Consider the following 27,904-nt stretch of genomic DNA (forward strand, 5'->3'; position numbering starts at 1 on the left):
GGATATCTTTCTAGACCTCTATAATTTGGGAGTGGAAAAATTTGTACCAAGAGTAAGAGGGAAAGAAAACAGGAAAAAGGAGTGGTTTAATAGAAGGTGTATGATAGCCAAAAAAGAGAGAGATAAGGCGTGGAACAATTGGAGAAAGAGAGGTAACGACAGAACAAAGGAAGAATATAAAAGAACAAGAAACGAATACACAAGAATACGTAGGGAAGAAGAAAGGAATTTTGAAAAGGTATAATTGACAAATGCAAGGATGAACCCAAACTGTTTTATAGATTTGTTAATGGCAAACTGAAACAAAAGGAAGGAATCACCAAGCTGAAAGTAGATGGAGAGGTCTTTAATGATGCGGCAATGCAAGCAGAAATAATGAACAAACGTTTCCAGTCAGTTTTCACTAAAGAAAAGGAGCTTGTGGAAGGGGAGGAGTGATTAGAAATGTTCCGGTGATGAAAGATATAAAAGTGGAGGTGCAGGAAGTGTATAAATTACTGGAAACTCAAGATGTAAGGAAAGCCCCAGGACCTGATGGAATTTCTAATTGGGTACTGAAGGAATGCAGAGAACAACTGGCGGATAAAATTCACAGCTTAATTGTATGCTCACTGGAAGAGGGGAAAGTGCCAAAAGAATGGAAGAGGGCAAATGTGGTACCAATTTACAAGGGAGGAAACAGGGAAGAACCCCTGAATTATAGACCAGTGTCTCTAACCAGCATGGTCGCAAAATTGTGTGAGAGAATCCTGAAAGACAGATGGATAAAATATCTGGAAGAGATGAATATTTTGGCTGAATGTCAGTTTGGATTCAGAAGTGGAAGGTCATGTGTTTCAAACTTGATGAGCTTTTACTCAAGAGCGATTGATGTGGTACAGGAGAGAGATGGTTGGGTGGATTGTGTGTACTTAGACTTAGAGAAGGCTCTTTGACAAGGTACCTCATAAGAGACTAATGTGGAAACTAGAATATATAGGAGGACTAAAAAGGAAACTTCTGGAATGGATGAGAGACTTTTTTGAGAGACAGACAAATGAGGACAGTAATAAAGGAAAAGATGTCTGGATGGAGGGAAGTAACAAGTGGAGTCCCTCAAGGCTCAGTGTTGGCGCCAGTAATGTTCCTGATTTATGTAAATGATATGGTAGATGGAGTGAACAGTTATGCGAGTCTGTTTGCTGATGATGTAAAGATCTTGAGGAAGATAGAGGTTGAGGAGGATTGTAAAATACTGCAGGAGGATTTGGATAGGATACACAATTGGAGCCGGACGTGGGAAATGAAATTTAATGTAAAGAAATGTAAAATATTGGAAATGGGTAAAAGTACCAGGAGACCATCACTGAATTATTTTTTGGGTAATGAATTAATCACAAAAAGGAGAGAAGAGAAAGATTTGGGAGTGCTGGTCCAAGATAGTTTGTCACCAGAAAAGCACATTAACAAGATAGTTGGAGAGACTTATAAGCTCTTGACTAACATAAGAGTAGCATTTCATTATATGGATGAGGAAATGATGAAAAAATTGATAGTGGCCATGATCCGCCCCAGGTTAGAATATGCAGCGGTAGTGTGGTCCCCACACAAAAAGAAAGATATAAACAAGATTGAGAGAATACAAAGAACAGCAACCAAGATGGTCCCCAGTCTGACAGACCTGTCATACAGAGAGAGGCTGGAAAAACTGGATTTGCCTTCGTTAGAGGAAAGGAGAAAGAGGGGAGACATGATTGCGGTGTTCAGGACCATGGTGGGAGTAGATAAAATTGACAAAGAAGATCTGTTTGTATGGGATAAGAGAGCAACAAGAGGACATGGAATGAAATTGAAAAAGTCAAGCTGTTTGAAGGATATCAAGAAATATAGCTTTCCTTACAGAAGTATAGACTTATGGAATAGCCTGGACAAAGAGATCGTCCAGTCTAAAAACATAAACGAGTTTAAAGTTAAATTCGACTTATTGAGAAACAGCGACGGAAACCCACGAGCATAGTACATTCCGTGTATATCACAATTAGGTATATTCTTAAATATTTGGAACGACTTAGACAAAGAGGTGGTGCATGAGAAAAACATTCATGTGTGTAAAGGTAGACTTGATAAATGTGGATATGGAGACAGGACAACACGAGCATTGCTCAATTCCTGTATACTACAAATAGGTAAATACAAATAGGTAAATACACACACACACAGGAGAAAGGAGTGGTTTCATAGAAGGTGTATGATAGCAAAAAAAGAGAGAGACACGACTTGGAACAATTGGAGAAAGAGAGGTAACAACAGAACAAAGGAAGAATATAAAAGAACTAGAAATGAATACACAAGAATACGTAGAGAGGAAGAAAGGAATTTTGAAAAAGGTGTAATAGTTAAATGTAAGGATGAACCCAAACTGTTTTATAGATTTGTCAATGGCAAACTGATACAAAAGGAAGGAATCACCAAATTGAAAGTAGAAGGAGAGGTCTATAAAGATGCAGCAATGCAAGCAGAAATAATGGACACATGTTTCAAATCAGTTTTCACTAATGAAAAGGATAAACTGTGGAAGGGGAGGGAGTGACTAGAAATGTAGTGATAAAAGATATAAAAGTGGAAGTACAGGAAGTGTATAAATTACTGGAAACTCAAGATGTAAGGAAAGCCCCAGGACTAGATGGAATCTCTAATTGGGTACTGAAGGAATGCAGAGAACAACTGGTGGATAAGATTCACGGTTTCATTGTGTGTTCTCTGGAAGAGGGGAAAGTGCCTCAAGAATGGAAGAGGGCAAATGTGGTACCAATTTATAGGGGAGGAAACAGGAAGAACCCCTGAATTATAGACCAGTGTCCGTAACCAGTTTGGTCACAGAATTTTGCGAAATAATTCAGAAAGATAGATGGATAAAATCTCTGGAAGAGATGAATATTTTGGCTGATAGCCAGTTTGGATTTAGAAGTGTAAGATCATGTGTTTCCAACTTGTTGAGTTTTTACTCAAGTGCGATTGACGTCCTACAGGAGAGAGATGGTTGGGTGGATTTTGTGTATAGTATTTAGATTTGGAGAAGGCCTTCGACAAGGTACCCCATAAGAGATTAATGTGGAAACTAGAGCATATAGGAGGACTGACGGGGAACCTCCTGAAATGGATGAGGGACCTTTTGAGAGACAGACAAATGAGGACAGTAATAAAGGATAGGATGTCTGGATGGAGGGAAGTAACAAGTGGAGTCCCACAGTGCTCAGTGATGGTGCCAGTAATGTTCCTGATTTATGTAAATGATATGGTAGATGGAGTGAACAGTTATGCAAGTCGGTTTCTGATGATGCAAAGATCTTAGGGAAGGTAGTGGTTGAGGAGGATTGTAAAATGCTGCAGGAGGATCTGGATAGGATACACGATTGGAGCTGGATGTGGGAAATGAAATTTAATGCAAAGAAATGTAAAATATTGGAAATGGGTAAAAGTACCAAGAGGCCATCATTGAATTATTTGATGGGTAACGAACCAATCACAAAAGCGAGAGAAGAGAAAGATTTGGGAGTGCTGGTCCAGGATAGTTTGTCACCTGAAAAACACATTAACAAGGCAGTTAGAGAGAAGTATAAACTCCTGACTAATATAAGAGTAGCTTTTCATTATATGGATGAGGAGATGATGAAAAAATTGATAGTGGCCATGATTCGTCCCAGGTTAGAATATGCAGCAGTAGTGTGGTCCCCACACAAAAAGAAAGATATAAACAAGATTGAGAGAATTCAAAGAACAGCAACTAAGATGGTCCCCAGTCTGGCAGATCTGTCGTACAGAGAGAGGCTGGAAAAGCTGGGTTTGCCTTCCTTAGAGGAAAGGAGAGAGAGGGGCAACATGATTGCAGTGTTCAGGACTATGATGGGAGTAGATAAAATTGACAGAGAAGATCTGTTTTTATGGGATAAGAGAGTAACAAGAGGACATGGAACGAAACTGAAGAAGCCAAGCTGCTTGAAGGCTATCAAGAAATACAGTTTTCCTCATAGATGTATATACCTGTGGAATAACCTGGACAAAGAGATCGTCCAGTCTAAAAACTTAAATGAGTTTAAAGCAAAATTTGACTTATTGAGAAACAGAGATGGGACCCCACGAGCATAGCTCATTTCCTGTATATCACAACTAGGTAAATACACACACACACACACACACACACACACACACACACACACACACACACACACACACACACACACACACAGCCATCGCTGCTAACCTTAATTAGTTTCAGGAATTTTGTCTGTCCTGTCTCCTAAGGTCTTGTTTTAAATTTAAAATAATGAAAGTTAATAGACTACCAAAAATGTAAAGATTTATTGGCTAGAGTATACATGAATGTTTGTAGTTTTTTTTTCGGTAACAGCTGTTTTGGTACTTAACCAACATCAAACATGGCCGAAAATGTAAACAATGAGGGGCTCGAATTTCAAGGATTTGATACAAATACCAATGTCATGGACCTGGTTAAAACATTAATTATGAGGATTAGTGAACTTGAAAAGAAAGTAGAGAATCTAGTGATAAAGGATGTGTCTGAAAATACGGATACTACCATATAGAGTCTGATCCAATCCAATGAAACAGCGAATGAAGAGATTAGAAATTTGAAGCGTGAAAATGTTGAATTGAGGAGGAAACTAGAAGAGAGTACTAATAAAACGGAGAAGGTGAGTAGTGTATTAGAAGAGCATAAGGCAAAGTGGGCACACGTAGAAGAAGAACAGAAAGAAGTGGCCAGCTTAAGAGAGATCATCCAGGAAGAAAGGGAAATGAACAAGAAAAAATGGAAGAAAATGTAGTGAAAATACTGAAGAAAAAAGAGAAAATAGTGAGAGAAACTGTAGAAAGGAACAGATGTGTGGTAGTATTTGGAAACAGGGAAGACGAAGAAAAGGTTAGGTTCGTAAGACTCGAGAGAGACACGAACCTGATGAGAGGAATATTAGGCAAGATTGACCCCAAAGGAGACAAGTGGGTAAAAGAAATTGAGGAAGTAAGGAGGATAGGGCCTTATAAGAAAGGGGAAACAAGACCAATGAGAGTCAAGTTTACATCAGAAAGTGTAATAAATGAGATGCTTAAAGTGACCTGGAAATTAAGCAAAGAGGCGGGGATGGAAAATATTATAATAAGAAAAGATCTGAATGAAGAAGAAAGAGAAGTTTTAAAATCATTAAAAGAAGAAGTAAAGGAAAAAAATGACAAGAGGACAGAGGAAGAATGTAATACTTTTTTTTGGAGAGTATTGGATATGAAAGTAAGGAAGTGGTATTTAAGGAAATAGAAGTGAAGGAAACTAAGGGGGATGGCTGTGAAAGACCAGAAGTTGAGGAAGTGGTACGGACAGAGAGTAGGAGAGAAGAGGGTATTAAAAACGTCAAAAATAATTTGAAGGTGATATATACTAATGTTGATGGTTTCATATCGACAAGGATCGAAATTAACGATTTCTTGAGAGAACATGAACCTGATGTCATGTGCTTTGTAGAGACCAAATTAAGAGAAGATATTGATGTTCATTTGGAAGATGGTAAATACAAACTGTGGAGAAAAGACAGAAAAGAAAAAAAGGGAGGAGGAGTGATGATAGTAGTGAAGAACAACATAAATGTAGATACTGTGGAAATGGGAGAAAGCAGGGCTGAAGTGATATATATGAAATTAGAAACTGGAGAGAATGTTAAGAGAGATATGGCGGTAGTGTATTTTCCCCAAAGACGAGAGCATGGAAGGATGACGAATACCATGAGATGTTGTCAGATATGGCTGGCTATTTGCAAAAAATAGTTGAGAAAAGCAATAATATAATTTTGGTGGGTGACTTTAACTGTAAAGAGGTGAACTGGGAGGAATGGTACTCGGGAGGCGGCGAGGGTTCGTGGGGCACTATGTTATTAAATATAATAATGAATAATGTGATGACGCAGTGGGTCAAGGAGGAGACACGGTTTCAAGGTGAGAACACACCAGCAAGGTTAGAGTTACTGTTCACCAAAGAACCCGATGTAATAGAATCATTGAAATATCTCTGTCCTTTAGGAAAAAGTGATCATGTGGTCATTGAGTTCCAGATGTTAATAGAGAACGTCGAGCCAAGAGACGAGCTTCATAGACAGGGAAGATACAACTTTGGGAAAGCAAATTTTACAGGATTGAGAAACTTTTTTGAAAATGCGGATTGGAGAAAATTCAGAGAAACAAGAGAGATACAGAGGAAGTGGGATATCTTTCTAGACCTCTATAATTTGGGAGTGGAAAAATTTGTACCAAGAGTAAGAGGGAAAGAAAACAAGAAAAAGGAGTGGTTTAATAGAAGGTGTATGATAGCAAAAAAAGAGAGAGATAAGGCATGGAACAATTGGAGAAAGAGAGGTAACATCAGAACAAAGGAAGAATATAAAAGAACAAGAAATGAATACACAAGAATACGTAGAGAAGAAGAAAGGAATTTTGAAAAAGGTATAATAGACGAATGCAAGGATGAACCCAAACTGTTTTATAGATTTGTTAATGGCAAACTGAAACAAAAGGAAGGAATCACCAAACTGAAAGTAGAAGGAGAGGTCTTTAAGGATGCGGCAATGCAAGCAGAAATAATGAACAAACGTTTCCAGTCAGTTTTCACTAAAGAAAAGGAGCTTGTGGAAGGGGAAGGAGTGATTAGAAATGTTCCGGTGATAAAAGATATAAAAGTGGAGGTACAGGAAGTGTATAAATTACTAAAAACTCAAGATGTAAGGAAAGCCCCAGGACCTGATGGAATTCCTGATTGGGTACTGAAGGAATGCAGAGAACAACTGGCGGATAAAATTCACAGTTTAATCGTATGGTCACTGGAAGAGGGGAAAGTGCCACAAGAATGGAAGAGGTCAAATGTGGTACCAATTAACAAGGGAGGAAACAGGGAAGAACCCCTGAATTATAGACCAGTGTCTCTAACCAGCATGGTTGCAAAATTGTGTGAGAGAATCCTGAAAGACAGATGGATAAAATATCTGGAAGAGATGAATATTTTGGCTGAATGTCAGTTTGGATTCAGAAGTGGAAGGTCATGTGTTTCTAACTTGTTGAGCTTTTACTCAAGAGCGATTGACGTCCTACAGGAGAGAGATGGTTGGGTGGATTGTGTGTACTTAGAGAATGTCTTTGACAAGGTACCTCATAAGAGACTAATGTGGAAACTAGAATATATAGGAGGACTGAAGGGGAAACTTCTGGAATGGATGAGAGACTTTTTGAGAGACAGACAAATGAGGACAGTAATAAAGGATAGGATGTCTGGATGGAGGGAAGTAACAAGTGGAGTCCCTCCACCAGTAATGTTCCTGATTTATGTAAATGATATGGTAGATGGAGTGAACAGTTATGCAAGTCTGTTTGCTGATGATGTAAAGATCTTGAGGAAGGTAGAGGTTGAGGAGGATTGTAAAATACTACAAGAGGATTTGGATAGGATATACAGTTTGAGCTGGACATGGGAAATGAAATTTAATGTAAAGAAATGTAAAATATTGGAAATGGGTAAAAGTACCAGGAGGCCATCACTGAATTATCTGTTGGGTAATTAATTAATCACAAAAAGGAGAGAAGAGAAAGATTTGGGAGTGCCAGTCCAAGATAGTTTGTCACCAGAAAAGCACATTAACAAGATAGTTGGAGAGACTTATAAACTCTTGACTAACATAAGAGTAGCATTTCATTATATGGATGAGGAGATGATGAAAAAATTGATAGTGGCCATGATCCGCCCCAGGTTAGAATATGCAGCGGTAGTGTGGTCCCCACACAAAAAGAAAGATATAAACAAGATTGAGAGAATACAAAGAACAGCAACCAAGATGGTTCCCAGTCTGACAGACCTGTCATACAGAGAGAGGCTGGAAAAACTGGATTTGCCTTCCTTAGAGGAAAGGAGAAAGAGGGGAGACATGATTGCAGTGTTCAGGACCATGGTGGGAGTAGATAAAATTGACAAAGAAGATCTGTTTGTATGGAATAAGAAAGCAACAAGAGGACATGGAATGAAATTGAAAAAGTCAAGCTGCTTGAAGGATATCAAGAAATATAGCTTTCCTTATAGAAGTATAGACTTATGGAATAGCCTGGACAAAGAGAGCGTCCAATCTAAAAACTTAAACGAGTTTAAAGCTAAATTTGGCTTATTGAGAAACAGCGACGGAAACCCTCGAGCATAGTACATTCCGTGTATATCACAATTAGGTATATTAGGTAAATACTTAAATATTTGGAACGACTTAGACAAAGAGGTGGTGCATGAGAAAAACATTCATGTGTGTAAAGGTAGACTTGATAAATGTAGATATGGAGACAGGACAACACGAGCATTGCTCAATTCCTGTATACTACAAATAGGTAAATACACACACGTATGTACATACGTACATTTGACTCCTTTGGTAAAAACTGATCATTGCACTTTAGTTTCCCTCCCAGCCCATAACATCTACAGCATCAGGGTCATGGCATTTTGCTCTTTGTGTTTCTCAAAGCAGACACCTTTTGTGCATCTGCTGCCACACTTCTCTGTTCCTTTCTGTAATGGTGTTTGTTGGACTCCTCTCACTCATCACTCTTCTATACATTTGACTTGGTATACTCAATTGAAGTCCATTTGGGTCATTCCTCCATAACAGTCATACCATTTACATGCAACTTATGTACACTGCTATTGCAGTATTTCTCAGACTACTTGCAATAAACTAATACTTTTTATATGGTAGATAGGTAATACCACAAGGAATATCAGGCCATCAACATTTTGTTATTTGCTTAATTTATTTCCGTGATATAACAGCTGAAAGTTGTCGTAACGGTCGTACCCACATTGCCACCCTGCTTTTAATTAATGTGCTTCTGAATCAAAACTCTATGATTTATGATGGCCTAAAATTCCCATATTTACACCAGTCCTGGCTAAAAGACGTGTGATTTTCATGATGTTTTCAGAAATAAAATATTTTTATTACTTTTGTATTTATTAACATTTATGTGCCATAACAGTCGTTCCCGCTAAAGTCATAACGGTCGTTCCATGCAAATTGCCTCCATGATATCTGCATATACAGTATGCCAATCAATCATTGTTTTTTTTTTATAAATATCAGTGTGGTTTTTCAGTGCAGTGCTTCTTGTAAATGTAAACTGGGTGTTGCTTGCAAATTAATGTATAATAACCATCATTTAACACTGTCACATCACTCACATTTATTATAATTAAAGGTTTTGCATCATTTTAACACACTGGTTACTCTTGTGTCACTTCCACATTTTCAAAGTAACATAAAACACATCATATATTGTCAGTTTGTCATTTTGATTAATAAAAGAGTTAATACTCATTTTGTCATAATGATGCATAAATTCAGATCACACTATTTAAACACATAAATGTAAGATTCCATGTTCTTTCAACTTACAGTACACAGAAATTTAACATGTTGCACTTGGAAATTGTACTCCATGGAATGAGTGCACTCCACGCTTTGAAGTCGTTGGTTGGGGCAAAAACTTTTTTATGTCCTCATCATCCGCATAGTCAATGTCAGCTTTGGTAGGGAATGTAAATGAATATGATCCATCCGACTTCTTCAGGCTGCTAGTGCAATACCTGCCAATTTCAGCGCTCATGTCAATTTCTTCAGTGATTGCCACATAGAACTTACATGACCTCTTGGTAGTGTACTTGACAATTACATACTCTCCAACCTGTGGATGTAAGTCTGGAGATGCTGCACAGGCCTCTGAGAATGAAGTAGTATCAGGAGTTAAGGCAGGGACTGTAAAACCTCATTCAGAATCTGTGTGAGAGGATAATTTACTGCCAGTGCTGGTGCTCATATCAGATTTGGCCTCTGTTGGGAGCAGGTTGCACCTTGCATAAAGTTGGCTGTCATAGTATAGTTCAGTGATGTACTTGTCATGGACCTTGATCCTCTTACACTTCTGGATCCCTTTGGCTTCTTTGACATTTTGCCAGATGTTGTTGAAAGTGGTATTCTGTGAATTGATTTGTTCTCTTGAAACATACAGTAATTTCACCTTGGTGACAATCTTCTCTGCAGTTTCAAGAATGATGTTGCATCATTGACAATGCAGCATCCTCTGCGTACTTCCTTGTACACATTGGACTTTAAAACTGCCTCAGTACCATCATGTGGACCCTTGCCATGGTAGCTCTCATGAAAATTCCATTCCACAGTACTGTTGTAGAGTTCCTTGTAAAATGTTAGGACTGTCATAGCATAACGGTTTTTAAAATGAGCAGCAGCCCCATCAGTCCACAGAATGATGTGCTCAAAATCATTGTGGAGCTCGTCCCAAACATATCTGAAGATTTCTTTGTTGAAGACTTGCGACTCTAAGGTGCCATGGTGTTGGGTGTTTGAGAGGACTGCGACTGCCTGGGTCTTCACTTCATTGTCCAATACATAATGGATAACACAGGTGTAAATGGTGACTGCCTCATTTGGTGTTGTAGAGGCCCAGTGTGCAGCCATGGCCTCATCCTGGTGTTTGATGCCATAGTTCTCTGCGAAGTCAAGTTGAACGATAATGGTTTTTGGTAGACTAGGCAAAGATTCTTTCTGGTGTGAGAAGGCCTTGGGCTGCAGTCTCATATTACAAGAATGGGTCACATAAGGACTCAGTTGTTTGCATATTTCAGCTGCAAGGTCAGAGGTATGTGGGAATTCTTCTATCCTGAGGTGGCCACCATCCGAGTGACGTAGAGGAATGTCACTATGGTCATCATCCATCAGAGCTTCAATCATGTCTGCAGTCTTTGGCCAAAGTGCGTTGCTCACACTGTCTACACATACATAATGCATTGTCTGGGCTGCACACAACGTGGACAACTAGGTCAGAAGTGGATTTAATTCTGTCATTCCACTTGGCAGCCTTGAGGAGAAAATTCATATTTTCACAATATGGACAGTAGCACACATTCTGTGACTTGTAGCTTACAAGTTGTACTTCTGTGGGTCTAAGTTCAGCATATTTGGAAATACCTATCTGCATTCCAGCATGCGTGGGCTCTTCTTTAAATAACTGGTACAGCTCCCTAAGTGTGTAGCAGAGGACCCTTCTGGCAACATGCTCCTTCTTCCCTGTCACTGTGGACCGTACAGACTTGGTTTGTTTCTTTCCTGGAAGGGCTCTTGATATGTGGTCCTCTTTGTAATATGAGATAACCGCTTCCTTGACTTCCTTAGTCAGTGGTTGATGGCCTCTGCTTCTTGGCTGGAAGAATTGTGAGATTCAGGCCAACCTTAAGGGCAGTGTTGGCAACAACACCTTGCCTTTTCCTTGGGCTATGAGGCAAAGCATGTGCTGTTCTATTCCCAGCTTTACCCATGGCTTGCCGAGACTTGTAGACAGGTTGTCCTTGTCCATCTCCTCTCCTCCTGTCTCTATAACATTGTTTCCTTTTTGCAGCCAGAATGTTGGATTCCTTCCTTTTTTTGGCTGAGACCTTGCCTATACTTCTTGCCCTTTTCTGCATTCTTGGCTGACCATCCTGGTGGATCTTCTTCCTTCTTCCTTTGGTGATAGCTTCTCATTCTTTCTGCAGGTGACGCTGGTGCCATCTTGAGATCTTGCGATGTAGATACTGGGTGAAGTCCCTCTCCTCTTTCTTAACCCGCTGCGTGCCAACTATTTTTAGCCCTGTGGGTCACCCCAGTGCCAGCCATTTTTTTACCCCCCCCCCCCCCCTTTTTTTTTTTTTTTTTTTGCTAAAATGATAAATTTTGATGTGGAAACAACGAATTTCGCGATTAAAATGCTCACTGAGGCACGGAAATCAGTTTTATTGAGTCCTGCATACTCATGTACAGGCATAGCCGCTCTCTCACGCTCACCACGTACGTGAGAGAAAGCCATTTTCTTTGTAAGGTATACTCAGGTGTTTATGCTGGGAAGGTATAGCAATGTCCAGTACACTTTTCTGATAACTTATTACTTCAGCATCTATCACAATTTGTGTGTCTTTCTCACTGTGAATGCATTATCTCACACTTACTTGAAGATAGGTACAACCTGACTTCATTACGTACAGTCCTGGCACTTACAAGAAGGTATTTACAACTTGACTTCACTATATAGTCCTTACACGTACAAGAAAATGTTTACACCTTACACATACATGAAAATATTTACAAAATGCCCTCACTATGTACAGCACTGGGTAAGGCACACAGGCAGAGTGAGGCAGAGCGAGCGTGAGGGGGGGAGCGAGTGAGTGTATGGCCTTGACAGCTTGGGGGATGGTAGAGGAACAGTTACCTTACATGCCTGCCAATTTTTACCTGCGAATCTTGACAAATGCGGTCACAGTGAAGTTTTTTATTTCAAACCTTTTTAAAATGGCACTGTCACTGGCTATGGCATTATGTCAGACCGTTTTAAAACGGCACTGGCACGAAGCGGGTTCAAATTTAAGTAGGTGCTGTGTTCAGTTCAAATCTGAAAAAAAGAAATCAAGCATTGACATACCGGTAACCGAGTTAACTAAAAGAGTAAAAATAGCAAAATAAATAATAAAGTAGTAATAGGAAAATAATTAAACAATGTATGGTCGTTCCAGGTCGTTCGGTAACGACCGTTACACATGACACAGGTACGACTGTGACTCAATTTGTGCCAAACCCAAGATGTAAACCAGAATAACAAATACACCACATGAAAGGTAACTGAAAACTAAAAGAGGAGAAAAAAATTAGCTCAAAAGGATAAAAACTCTCTTTCATAGACTAAAAAAACATGTTTTTTCATAACGGTCATTCCTCTCTCACCCTTCATTTTCAAATGCCCATGGAACAATAATTAAGATATCTACAACAGATCTGAAAGTTGCATTAAAGAGAGCAAAACATGTAGAAAAAATTCATATATTGTTTTACGTCATAGGTATTGCTGTTTTTTTTATATATACAGTAGACCTGAAAACCGATGTTTTTTCATGTGTGCCGCAGACCAACACATACCTGTACACATTTAGCTATACCTTCATAACTAAAAGGAATATGTAAATTCTGTTTGTATATCTGAAAACTAGAAACCTTAAGGAATAAAACCATCATAAAATTTATCATTTTTGATCACTTTCGAAATTTCATCTAAAGGTTGACACTTGCATGGAATGACCCATTTGTCTTAATTACCATATCAGTCATATCATATTGGTGCTGGAGAGGGACACCTTCACATACTGGCACCAATATAAGGGGGCAGGTGGAACTGCCTGGTTTTAAAAACTTCCCTCACGTCCTTAGCTCCCCAAAAGAAGATGGTTGACTTTAAAACTTTCAGATGCAGTTCACTGGATTTCCATTCAGATGAGCCTGGACCACAACAACAACAACAGCATCAAAACTGTGTAATCCTTTTGTTCTTTTGCTCTCCTCCCACAAATTATTTCCATGCAGAGCAGTTTCTTAACCATCCAAGTTTTCCATGCTACTGTTGTTTCTCTTCTTCCAGTTGCAGTCCTCAATTCGAGGATCTTTCTCTTGACCTCTGTGCTGTTGCCTCCTTTACTCTTCCCACTCTTGTGCATTTATTCTTTGCAGATTCTGCACATACATTGCTATTTTTCTTTGTCATCAAGTCTCTAACCCCTTCATTCCACTGCTAACTGTCCCCACCACCTACTCCTCCTACCATACATTCCCCTAGCAGTTAAGCCCAGCTGTCTTGAACTCTTCCCTTTCTTTTCTCACCCTTCTTAATCAAGCATTTCTAACACTAAGCCACTCCAGTCTCCTAATTTCAAGATATTATTTCATTACTGCCTTAGAAAGTCTTCACACTGTTCAGCAGTTTTCCGTCCACCATCACATCATCATTGTCGTCATCGTTGCCTTTTTTCATACGTAAGGATGGAGTGAGGATGGATCGAGAAATAAGGAAAGAGGAATAAAAAAAACAAGAAATATCAATATCATGCTCAGTGAAGTGGGCCAAATTGTCACTTACACAACAGTCAACCTCCTGCTGTCCTGGCTGCACCTCAGAAACCTAATTATCTGCATATATTTTTGGGTCTTGGATGTATTTTTCTTTGTAAATATATTCACTTACACTTGCCATTTAGCCAGTCTATAAAAAAAGAAAAAAAATGGGCACCAGTCTACTGTATTATCATGAGCTACTTCTAACATAATTCATTCAGTTTCCATACCTTGCTTTCTCACACACTTATTTATCATATACATTAACCCCTTAACCGCAGTGCGTCATTTTTGTGACGCTCGGCCACAATGGATCATACCGTGGGGCGTCACTTTTGTGATTCTGTGTTATTTTGAATTATCCCGGGCTCTCAAGTGGTGGCTTGTATCATCTATCAGTACTGCCAATGTCCAACACTAGTCTGCACTCCAAATCTCATCTCTACTCCCATCCATTGTTGACATTTTAGCGATTTTACCTCCTTCGTGACTCCCCTCCCTACCTGCCCTCCATTACCCTGTCCTCTCACCTCCCACGCCGCGCTGCGCAACGCAAATTTCCCCTGGATTTTTCCACAGATTTCATCCATTGAAATAAGCCCTATGCCCTATACTTATACAAAATAATATACTCCAAAAAAAAATAAGGTAAGTGATAGTGTTATACACCAGGAATTGGCTAATTATCACCTGACAACACCTCACGTGCATTCATTCGCTACATTACCACGGTAATTTCCCCTTTGAATTATGCCTTGTAATCGATGTCTGTAATGAAAATATATATCAGAAAGGAAGGGAGAAGCCTAAGTGACATTTACATTCACCTGGAACTACCTACTTCTTTATGTATTGCCGAGATTTTCTACCTATAAAAAATTAGCATGTAAGTTAGCAGCAGTCAGCCTCAGTGTCATTGTCAACCGTTGCCTTCTCAGGTAAGCCGCGGCATTTAGTTCCTTGTCCTCCGCTGTGGTCAAACCATGTCGAACTTGCGCCCCACCATTTCTGCCGCTTCTGCGCCCATTGCAAAGGGCCCCGTGACCTCTACCCCCAAGAAAAGTAGTGAGGGAAGCAGGAAAGGACTTAGTGACTCTGCAGTGGCACGTGAACTAGCAGAATTGTCCATGGTGATGATGGATAGTGATTTTGACGATTCGGGTGAATCGTGTGATGAGCCAGGTGAGGTAATTGTGCCAGAAAGTGCTAGTACGAGTGTTTCAATGTCGGAAGTAGTCTCTAGCTCCAAGGGAAAGGAGCCGTTAGTGCAGCAAGGCAAGGAATTTGGGAAGGGAGTGAAAAGGCGGTGTGTTAGCCCCAGAACAATGCCCCCGCGTGACCCAGCCCGCCATGAGTCCCGAGTTGATTCACTTCCCCGTTCCCCAAGCCCCACTTCACTCATTTCTTCCTCATCGTCGGCTGAGTTATCTCCGGAGTCTTCGTCGTCGGAGTCACCACCAGCATCAACAGTGAAGGCAGGCTGTAGAGGAAGAGGTAAATCCAGGACTTGTAAAAGTAGAGTTGGTAGTAGGGTAAGGGCTGCTAGTGCTGTACGGCAACCCAGGGTCAGTGCGAGTGACCTTGAACCTGATAAATCTGCCTCACAGCCACCCACCACCACCACCCACCCTACACCGCCACGACAGGGAATCCTGGACGCCTTCGCGTGGACGGAAGGGTCCGATTTTGTGCCTGAACATTTAGTGTTTGATGAGAGCTCCTCAGTAGTTCAGCCTGCCTTCACTATTGACGATAATGCTGAGTGTGTGGACTACCTTTTGGCCTTCCTAGATGACGAAGTCATGCAGCACATATGTGATGAGACCAACAGGTATGAATCACAACGTGCTGCCAGTGGTACAGGTGCAGCCAAGATGCAACAGTGTTCCATGCTGAAAGTGCAGGAGCTGTATGTGTTCTTTGCCCTCATGCTTCTCATGCCACACTCCAAGAAGCATGAGTTGGAAGAATACTGGTCCATGGACCCCTTACTACCCTCACCCACCTTCAATAAGTACATGGCCAGAGATCGCTTCCGGAACATCATGGGAAACCTGCACTTTTCTGACAACGATGTACCTTCCCACACCGACCCACTCTGGAAGATCCGGGAGATTCTGAGCAGAATGAAGGATAAGTTTGTCATTCTTCCACCCCTTTCAGAAGGTTGTCATTGACGAATCCTTGGTTTTGTTCAGAGGACGTCTTCGGTTTGTTCAGTACATTCCAAGCAAACGCCATCGCTTTGGAATTAAGTTCTTTGTACTGTGCGATTGTAAGACGGGGTACATCCTTGACTTCGTCATTTATTCAGCCAGCACTGTAGATCTGGATAAAACACACCCCCTTGGCTTCTCAGGCCGTGTAGTGAAAGTGCTCCTTGAAAAGTATTTTGGTGGGAATCATGTGCTGTATACAGACAACTACTATACAGCACCGAAACTTGCCAAATACCTTTCTGAGCACGGCATTGGCTCCTGCGGCACTGTCAAAAGTAATCGTGCCCACTTCCTTAAATTCACAGAGCCAGGAACCTCGCAGCGAGGAGACGGTAACCTACGCAAGTCTGAGAAGATGCTGGCAATATTATGGCATCACACCGTACATAAGGGGGAGATGATGACAGACAGTGGGAAGGTCGACCGTAGGACAGGCGAACCTGTGATGAAACCTGATGCTGTGTTGGACTACAATATCAACATGCGGCTGGTGGACAAGTCCAACATGATGATTGGTGAGATCGACTGGGTCAGGAAGAATACTAGGTGATACAGGAAAGTTTTTCTGCATCTCATAGATATGATGATGCTGAACGCCTTCATCCTGTACAAGATGAAGGTCAAGCCACCCAAGTCCTTCTCCCTGAGGTTGTTCGCCAGGACTTGTCCAGCAGCTGCAGGAAAGATATGGTAGGGTGACAGCAGCAACTCCAAGGCACCATCCAGTAACACTTCCCGACCGACTTGAGCAGAGGGCGTATATGGATCGGCACAGACTGGAGCTAATGCCTGCCACAGGGAAAAGGCAGGCTGCAATTCGCAGGTGTCAGGTGTGTGCACATACCACCCGCCGCACACCTGAGCACAAACGCACCTCTTGGCAGTGCGCTGAGTGCCAGGTTCCCCTCTGTGTTACCTGCTTCTTTGATTACCACAGCCAGAAGCAGTTCTAACAGTGCAAGTGTGAAAGGAGAATAATGTGTAAATAATGTGTAAATAGCAAGTGAAAGCAATGGATGTTTAGTACATATGATTGAACAGTGTATTATAGTTTTATCTTACTGAAAGTGACAGTGAATAACATAGTGTAAGTAAAATAGAAGGGTAAATATTGAAAATACAATAGAAAATGTAAATAGTGATGTAAGTAATTAGTAATATAAGAATATGAGTACAAATACTTTATGTTATAACAGTGAAAGTGAATCTGTGGCTCTCTATGTATTTTATTGAATGAAAAATTGAATGATTCAGTGACAATAAACTAATACTACTGAAGGAAACTTATGGAGAAAGACTCCAGATATATATAAGTGTGATATAGTAATAGAAATATAAAGTGTGAGGGGTTTTATGAATAATAAATGACAGAGTACCAAGAGCGAACTAACGCAAGTGCGACGATCAGACGCGCTCGTAATTTCCATTGCTTTCACAGTGGTTTTTTTTTGGAGTATGGATCCCAAACTACTTGAAAAACATAGAGTAGTGTTTATATTGTTAATATCTGGCTGTGGTAATCATATTACGGGTTGTCGGGAAGTGTAAAGTGGAGACTTCGTTACCCAACTTCAGAGGTCTCCACAAGTCCTACGGTAACCGACGAAGGCTCAACAAACATTCCAGGAGAAAGCTGAAGGTATGTGCCATAAGCATATATAATTTTAATATTCTAGGACTAATAACTGATTTTTGGCAAATATTTTTTGGGAGTCTGTCGGAACCCAAATAACCCCGCGGGACACGCAAAACATTGGTAAACATGCCCGCGGTGTAGGGGGTTAATCCTCTTCCTTGCTTATCATGCCTTCTGTCACCTTCAAGCTCACTCACTTGTACCCTTTTCATCACCCTGTCAACATCCACTTCCTCCAAATGACCATACTATTTAAGCACATTCTTTTCAGCCATGATAACAACCTTTCAATCAGATAACTTTTTTTTTTTTTTTCCCCAGACAGTTTTATGTAGCTGCGGAGAAACCATTTGAACTGTAGAGGTTATATATACTCGTATACAGCCTTCATTTACTACTTCACCTCCTGAGGTCTCCTTAAAGCTGAGGAAAATAATATGAAAAAAAGCAAGAATAAATCAGTAAAACATGTCACGGGAGTGAAGAGATTAAGAACTTGTACATCACTGGATTGAAAGGGTTTAAAGGAGTTGTTCCATATCATATGCAAATCACATAGGGTACATGTATATCTTATCCTGTCCACTCTGTGCACTCCACACACATTCTACAGGAATCTCATTTCCACTACTCTGTATTTGTAACATTTATTTGTTGTCATGCCATACCAGTCTCATGGTGGTAGATGGTGATGACCATCATCTACTCACTTATTATAGAGCTGCCTACTTCTTACAACTTTATCATTCTTTTTCTGTTTCTCCCATCTTTCCTGTCACTGTTATTACCCTTCTTTCCACTTCAGGTGACTATACTGAGTGACAAGCCTAATGGTTTTCTTTAACCTAGGAAGCCATTAGCTGGGTAGCAACCATATAACTAAATATTGTAATAGGGTGATGTGGAGCCTGCGGTGATGTCCATGTTAACTGGGTCAAGAGACATAAATGTGGCATCCTTCCAGGAGCCAAACCTTCATATTCCTTCCCTTGCCATGCTTTGGCGAGACATTGTCTGCCACAAGGGAATATTGGTCCACTGCGTGGAACAACCCTGCAGGGGTGATTGGTTGTCTGTGTTGATGGGTCTCATTGCACAAGCCATCTTCCTTCCTTGTACCACTTCAGATGCCTCATATGAGTCATCAAGAGGTGGTACATCCCTAGACTTAAAATACTGAGGGCGGTTACGGTGACAGACTTTGGGGGGGAGGGGGAATGAAACACTCTCTCTACTGTCCAGACTGATTTGATCAGTGATATTCTATTTCTCCCCAAATTTGGGCCCCTATCCTATCTAACGCCATCTACAACACCGTGCAGACTGAAACCAAAGTTCTCCATGTTAGAGAATATCTTAGCATGAAAAGCACGCATTTTTATGCACAATCCCTAAATTCTCAATCCCGTTTGGGGTGGCCACAAACAAATCGCCTCCAAGTCGCCCTTTCCCCCGCCATTTCACTGCCCTGCTCCCAACTCACACCTCCCTCTCTCATATACCTCTCCACCCCATCCCTCCATCTCATCCTTGGCCTCCCCCTCCCTCTTCCCCCCTCCACCTCACTCACATACACTCTCTTCGTCAGTCTTTCACCCTCCGTCTTCTCCACACGGCCAAACCACCTCAGTGTGTTCCTCATAACGCTTCCTATCACATCCACATCAACACCACAACGCTCCTTTATATCCTCATTCGTCAGCCTGTCTCTCCATGTGACTCCACAGGCTCCTCTTAAATAACTCATTTCCACTGCTCTCACTCTTGACTTGTGTCCTTCCAACAACGTCCAAGCTTCACTTCCGTACGTTAGAGTTGGTATCACAATACTGTCATGTAGTAACTTTTTCACTTCCATGCTCACTTCCCTGTTTCTTATCACTGCTTTCAAAGAACCAGCAACCTTTCTTCCCTGCTGTACCCTTTCAAGCACTTCACCCTCCAAACCTCCATCCTTACTCATCACACTACCCAAGTACTTAAACGTGCTCACATTTTCCAATTCCTCACCATCCAACCCCGCTGTACATTCACTGACTTCACCTGTCTCAAAGACCATCACTTTACTCTTCCCTACATTCACTTTTAGATTCCGTTTCTTACACACTCTCTCAAACTCATCCACCAAGCCTTGCAGCTCCCCTTCGTCTTCACTCAACAACACAGTATCATCTGCAAACAACAGTACAGGGAGTTTCCAAACACTATCCTCTCTCACCAGGGCCACTCAAACATCCACTACCCTATCTTGTACCTCTTTTATTACCCCATCCATGTACAGATTGAACAACCATGGAGACATGACACATCCCTGTTTCAAACCAACTTTCAAAGAGAAAAATTCACTTAGTTCACCATCCACACGCACTGCAGCCTTCTCACCATCGTATATACTCTTCACAGCATTCAACAACTTCCCATCTACTCCATATATTCTTAACACTTTCCACAATCCTTGTCTATCCACCCTGTCATATGCTTTCTCCAAATCCATGAAAGCCGCATACAACTTCTTTCCCTTCTCTGGAAACTTTTCCACTAAAGATCTAAGAATGAATATCTGATCTACACAACCTTTTCCCTTCCTAAAGCCTCCCTGTTCTTCTCCAACTAATTTCTCTGTACTTTCTCTAACTCTGTCAATAAGTATCCTACCATACACTTTTCCTATTATACTAAGAAGACAAATGCCCCTATGATTACCACACACTTCTTTTTCCCCTTTTCCTTTGTACAAGGGAATAATTATACCTGACTTCCAATCCTCCGGGACAAGCTTATGCTAAAACACAACACCCCTTGCATTATATGACAGAGCCACACAACAAAATTAGAAACATAAAACAATCACCATGCAGTTATTACCAGACACTCATTATCAAGATCCCTCCTCCAGATACTCCAGGACTAGCAATAAAGAATACCCATTTCATGTACAGGGAATTACAACAGCTCAGTCAGAATACTACTCCAAATTCCCTTACGCGACATATGCCCATCAGTGGTACAGGTATTTTTAAATATAGTTGATTGAGTTCACCTAGTTAGGCATAGATCAGAACATCACCCTGCCCTGCTTAGTTACCACCAGTGACTTCTGTTTTTATGCTGCTCAGATCTTTTTACTGTAATTAGTCAGTCAGCATAGAGTTGAGTTGTGTAGAATCACAGGTGACACATTCCCATCTTGTAGAATATGCCTGTACATTTTGGAGCACTGCAGAACACTTGCCATACCAGGTCATGGACACACCATCTACTCTATAAAAAACGTGTGGGATGATCCCACAGAGACAGTTGCTTACTGGAAGTTGACAGGTCTGCTGGACCAGGCATGACGAGCCAAGCAACAATGACAGCAACTTCAACTGCAAATGTCACTCATCTCTTTCCCCATCTCCCATAAGAGAATGGCAAACTGCAGAAGAGCAGCTTCAGACTGTGGTCCACTGAGTTCATATTCAGGTGAGCCTGGGACCACAGTAAAAATTTTTTTGAGTATATCATATGTGCTGCTAACCAGCCATTCATACACCCTACAGACAGAAAAAGAGGAGGCAGTTGAGGAGTGTCGGAAAGCAAATTATCTGGTAGGCAAGCTACGCCAGAATCTCGACTCACGAGATCAGGACCTACAGAGGTTAGCTGCTGGTAGGTATCAAAAGAACTGGAGGAACTGATAGCCATTCTCGCAGGTGTTTGTTTTGGGAATGCTTGTTGCTTGTTAATACTGAAGATTAATTTAGAGGTTTGGAATTGAAGGAACAGATTATTAATATTATCTTATTTCTTGAAAAAATCCTGTAGGAAGTTCATTCAAAGTTAGATGATGATTACATATCTGAAAAAATAGAAAGAGAGGAAACAATTAAGTGTGGTGAGTATAATGAAACATAAGTTACTGGTAATCTTGCAGAGGCAACGGGACTGGAGCGAGAGATAGAACAGGTGCGGGCTGTGGAACAAGCAGCAAGGGGTGTGGCGCAAGAGAGGCAAAGAGCAGTGGAATATGTGGAAGGAGAAAAGATCACACTTTCACGCCTTGTGCACTTTCATCATACTTCTGAGGAGCAGGTGAAGAAGGAGCTGGAGGAGGTATGTTCTAGTTGTTTGTATAGGCAGATTGATGAAACCTTGTTTGCCTTTCAGAATTTGAGAACCAGAAATTTATTTATACAAACATCAGCTTGTTGGAATACAGTGAGGCATGGATGGGAGGGAGTGAGGTTGGTGAGTGGAAAGGTTTTTGACGTGTATAAGTGCCCGATACTTGTGGTTGCATCATAAAGGGAGTTGGTCTGTTAATGAATGATGTAGTGCTGTAGCCGATATGATTTGCTGAATTGATATACAGTATCGCTGATTTTGAATTTTTTCTAAAACCAATTTTTACTGCCAATGTTGATATATCAGATATGGATGGAAGAAACATTATTATGTTTTTTATTCAAGATTTTGTTAATTGTTTAATTTGATTATGTGTGAAAGGGTGTTGTTACCTTGACACTGTTTTGCAGCCTAATACAGTACTGTATTGTAAAGAACAATTCGAGTGAAAACCATTAAAGGTTCAGAGTAATAAGGGGATGAGTGGGAAAGGAGAGCAAAGAAGAGAGAAAAAAAAATCAAGGCTGAAAGCAATGAATTGTTTGAGGTATGCTTGGTCTACTGTACTGGCAGTGTGTAAATGTGGTGGCCATGTGGGTTTATGTATGTAAATGGTGTACACACAAGCAGTCGACACAAGTGCACTGCATGCAGCCATTAGTTCTTACATTCTTTATTTAGCCATAATATTTACAGTCACTCATCTCACTGCACTCTAAAGATGAGATTTACTGCATGTAATAACAAAGAAGGCAGTGTAAGGGGGTAATAAGAGAACAGTAACTCTGAAGTGAGGGAATGACTGACATTTGGCAAATTATTTCATCTCAACTTTTAGAGAAGGGAAAGAAGTTGTATGTGGTCTTCATGGATTTTGGAGAAAGCATATGATGGGGTGGATAGACAAGGATTGTGGGAAGTATTAAGAATATATGGAGTAAATAGGAAGTTGTTGAATGCCGTGCAGAATATGTATGAGGGTGCCAAGGCTGCAATGCGTGTGGATAGTGAACTGAGTGAATTTTTCTTTTTGAAGGTTGAACTGAAACAGGGGGGATGTGCCATGTCTGCATGGTTGTTCAGTCTGTATATGGATGGGGTTATAAAAGAGATACAAGGTAGGGCAGTGAATGTTGGAGCAGCCCTAATGAGAGAGGGCAGTGTTTGGAAACTTCCTGTACTGTTGCTTGCAGATGATGCTGTGTTGTTAAATGAAGACGAAGGGGAGTTGCAAGGCTTGTCTGACGAGTTTGGGAGAGTGTGTAAGAAACGGAATCTAAAGATTAATGTAGGGAAGAGTAAAGTTATGGTCTTCGAGAGAAATGAAGTCAGTGAATGTTCAGTGAAATTGGATGAGGAGGAAATGGAAAATGTGAATGTGTTTAAGTACTTGGGTAGTATGATGAGTGAGGATGGAAGTTTAGAGGGTGAAGTGCTTGAAAGGGTACAACAAGGAAGAAAGGTTGCTGGTTCCTTGAAAGCAGTGATAAGAAACAGGGAAATGAGCATGGAAGTGAAAAAGTTACTGCATGACAGTATTGTGATACCAACTCTAACGTACGGAAGTGAAACTTGGATCTTGTTGGAGGGATGGAAGTCAAGAGTGAGAGCAGTGGAAATGAGTTATTTGAGAGGAGCATGTGGAGTCACATGGAGAGACAGATTGACAAATGGGGAAGTGAAGGAGCGTTGTGGTGTGAATGTGGATGTGATAGGAAGCGTTAGGAGAAACACAGTAAGGTGGTTTGGCCATATGGAGAGGGTTGAGAATGAGAGATTGATGAGGAGAGTGTATGTGAGTGAGGGGGAGGCTGAGGATGAGATGGAAGGATGGAGTGGAGAGGCATATGAGAGAGGGGAGTGTGAATTGGGAGCAAGGCAATGAAATTTTGGGGAACTAAACAACATGGAGATGATTTGTTCGTAACCTCCCCGTATGGGATTAAGGCATCTCAAGTAGATAGATAGATTCTACAAACAAATATTACATATTGATCTTTTGTGTTCTTCATCTCAACACTGTATAAGGTTGACAACTTTGTACTCATAGCTAAAGGAAAAATGGTAAATCGAAGAGAGAGAGTGATTGTCATCTGATGGTGTGTGTGTATGGGCAGTGTTATGTAAGCTACTAGTGTTTGTGTGCATAAATAATGCTCATCTCTGAGTGTAACTTAAGAACTAATACTTAGCATGGCAGAAGATGCTGTGACCAAAAAGTGTTTCTGACTTTAACCAGAGAACCTTCGGTGTTTAGCTTTTCAAGGTGATTAAAGATATACAGTATTGTACAGTACTTGGCTGACTACTAACTTAAAAAACTAGAAAACCGTGAAATTTTTTGCGTGTAATGTGAGCCACTACTACACTAAATTACCTGTGTATGTGTTTGGCATACAAATTCATTTATGTTTTATTTCATGGTGTGCCATTTTAATTATGATACTGTATATATGAGGGACCATCCTTGAATACATGTGAGTTATGTTCAGTTTCATGCATTAAAGCAGGTGTATTTTTACCACTGTGCATGAACTCTGTAGGCTGATCTGGCATGTAGTTGGCTAATGACCAAGATATTACATACTTTTAAGTATAAAATTGTTCCATTTTATGTCTCCTCCTAAATATAAATGCTATACTGTATTTCATTTTTTGGATAATGACCAGAAGTTTACGTTTGTTATGAATTTTGTATATTATTAACTGCCAAGATTTGTCTTGGTTTTTGGTTTTTAGAAGTTAAAATGTTATGTGTTTATTGTAAGTCAAATGACTGAGTGTTACATACTTTGGGGAAGCACAAAAGCTATGTGCTTCGTTGTTTTCTGTTATTTGGCCAGTGGCAAAGATGTAACTTATTTCAAAGTATTAATGTGTCTTAACCATTTAAAGTATAAAGGTATGGTACAGAGATCGCCCCATTACTTCCATATTATGAAAATCTATCAATCTATCTATTGCCAGATGCCTTAATCCTGTAAGGGGTGGCCACAAACAAATCACCTCCATGTCACCCTGTCCCCTGCCATTTCACTACCCTGCTCCCACCTCACGCCCTCCTCTCTCATATACCTCCACTCCATCCCTTCATCTCATCCTTGGCCTTCCCCTTCCTCTCCCCCCTTCCACCTCACTCGCATACACTCTCCTCGTCAGTCACTCACTCTCCATCCTCTCCAAATGGCCAAAACGTCTCAGTGTTTCTCGTAACGCTTCCTGTCACATCCACATTCACACCACAACGCTCCTTCACATCCTCATTTGTCAATGCCTCTCTCCATGTGACACCACATGCTCCTCTCAAATAACTCGTTTCCACTGCTCTCACTCTTCACTTCTGTCCCTCCAACAAGGTCCAAGTTTCACTCCCATACATTAGAGTTGGTATCACAAAACTGTCCTGCAGTAACTTTTTCACTTCCATGCTCATTTCCCTGTTTCTTATCACTGCTTTCAAGGAACCAGCAACCTTTCTTCCTTGTTGTACCCTTTCAAGCACTTCACCCTCCAAACTTCCATCCTTACTCATCGCGCTACCCAAGTACTTAATCGCATTCACATGTTCCATTTCCTCCTCATCCAGTCTCACTGAACATTCACTGACTTCATTTCTCTCGAAGACCATAACTTTACTCTTCCCTACATTCGCTTTTAGAGTCCGTTTCATACACTCTTTCCCAGACTCATCTACCAAGCCTTGCAGCTCCCCTTTGTCTTCATTTAACAACACAGTATCATCTGCAGACAACAGTAAGGGAGTTTCCAAACACTTCCCTCTTTCACTAGGGCCACTCCAACATCCACTGCCCTACCTTGTATCTCTTTTATAACCCCATCCATATACAGATTGAACAACCATGGAGACATGACACATCCTTGTTTCAATCCAACCTTCAGATAGAAAAATTCACACAATTTACTGTCCACAGGCACTGCAGCCTTAGCTCCCTCATACATACTCTTCACAGCATTGAACGACTTCCCATCTATTCCATATATTCTTAATGCTTTCCACAATCCTTGTCTATCCACCCTGTCATATGTTTTCTCCAAATCCATGAAGGCTGCATACAACTTCTATCCCTTCTCTAGAAACTTTAACGTTAAAGATCTAAGAATGAATATCTGATCTACACAACCTCTTCCCTTCCTAAAACCTCCCTGTTCTTCACCAACTAATTTCTCTGCTATTTCCTTAACTCTGTCAATAAGTATTCTACCACATACTTTTCCTATTATACTAAGAAGACGAATACCCCTATTATTACCTCACACTTTTCCCCTTTTCTTTTTGTACAGTCGCCCTAAGAAGTGACAGCAGATTATCCAGAAGTTTTCGGTCAGGATGCACATACTCCTCCCTGTATCTTTACAAGATGAAACCTATTATGTAAAATTGTTACAGAGAGCGATAAGTAAACGTCAGAATACCAGTATATTTAAAGAAAGTAGGAGGCGGTGCATTTGTTACAGTAATAGGAAATCCTAAACAGAACTAATTGAAATGTCAAAACTGTCGCTTAGGGACAGTCAGGAATAATTTGCGGAGTTCATATCAAGTATGGTAACACGCAATAATTTTTAGTATCATATGACTGAAAAGAAGCGAGATTCAAGAAAGAAATAAAATCAGCCATTATTATTTATAAAATAAATTCGCTTACAACACTTGGGAATTATTTAAAGTAGAGTATTTCCGTTTCTATTTTCTCCATGGTCAACGACAGAAAGCGGGAAAGCTGCGTAAGTAAGTAGAACTATTTTAAATGGTTCGATCAACTAGCAGGAAAGCAGACTACTTTTACTCAAAGACATTCAGTTATTACTCTGCATTTGGCCAGTTTTTCATGAAGAAAAATCTCTGGAAGAATTAATATACGCCAGTGAATGAAATATAAAGAAAGAACCTCGGAAATTTGCTGAAAGTCGGAGCTCCTTGGAGAATATTAACTTGTGTCATTACCTAGTATCATCAGTGCATAAGCAAGAGTAATAAAATGTAGAGGTTTGTAAACAAATTCATTGAGTTCAGAACTTCGAAATCAGCATTTTCAGTTAACCAGGATGTAGCGGTTTATTTAAAATAAAAGATGTTACAGATTAAAAGATACAGCAGTAAATATGTGCTTTTGCAGTGCAAGAGTTTATACTCGTAAACTCATGCTTTCGTCTTCTTTATTGCCTAATGTAAGAGAAAAGGGTAAAATCTGTCATACCTCCTTACAACTGTAAATACTTTTGCATCGCTGGGAATAAAGTAGCTAACTATAATTATTTTAAGTGAGGAGAAGACAAGGAGTAAAGGCAGAATGGTCATGCTGCTACCGCAGGTAGGGTATTAGCCTACTCGTATTACTAAGAACAGTTTCATTGTTGTGGCATCCTTATTGTTGCTATATCATCACCATAGCATTTGAAAATAAGGTAGTGTATTGCAGTCACAAGAATGTTCCTTAACCTGTCTTCAAAACTAGGACATTTGTATTTGAAATCCTGGGAAGCAAACCTTAACCTGGCAGATCTGTCAGACAGGGAAAGGCTGGATAAACTAGACCTGCCTTCCATGATTTCAATGCTCAGGGCCAAAGTGGGATTAGAAAAAATTGACAGAGAAGATCTGTTTGTATGGGATGAGAGAGTAACAAGAGGACACTGAATGAAACTAAAAAAGCCAAGTCACTTGAAGGATATCAAGCAATATCGTTTTCCATATCCCACTGGATCCCAGAGCTGCTGGGCGAGGCAATGCACTGGGAGGGTATTAAGCGTACTGTCCTCCGCCTATTGGCTCATAGTCGCAAAGCTCATAGGTCCCTACCCGGGGGTTCCCTGCTTTATTAAGATTTGAAAATTCCCAGTTCTGTCCAATACTCTGGACATTGGGCTCCAATGGGATATAGATGCATAGACCTGTGGAATAGCCTGGACAGAGATTGTCCAGTTTA

The 27,904-nt window shown here is 40.6% G+C and overlaps 1 protein-coding gene across 1 annotated transcript in view; it reads left to right on the plus strand.

Annotated features, from left to right (window-relative positions):
* LOC145400993 (cilia- and flagella-associated protein 58-like) overlaps positions 1-27,904 on the plus strand; it is a 234,544-nt gene that overhangs the window by 132,042 nt on the left and 74,598 nt on the right. The window contains exons 10-11 of the mRNA XM_080273351.1: positions 21,392-21,500; positions 21,766-21,944. Coding sequence (XP_080129477.1) covers positions 21,392-21,500; positions 21,766-21,944 — 288 coding nt within the window. The remainder of the gene's footprint in view (positions 1-21,391; positions 21,501-21,765; positions 21,945-27,904) is intronic.

This window comes from Coenobita brevimanus, chromosome 54, assembly GCF_032717465.1.
Source record: "Coenobita brevimanus isolate Jiangsu-jjx chromosome 54, ASM3271746v2, whole genome shotgun sequence".
Taxonomy (NCBI): Eukaryota; Metazoa; Arthropoda; class Malacostraca; order Decapoda; family Coenobitidae; genus Coenobita; species Coenobita brevimanus.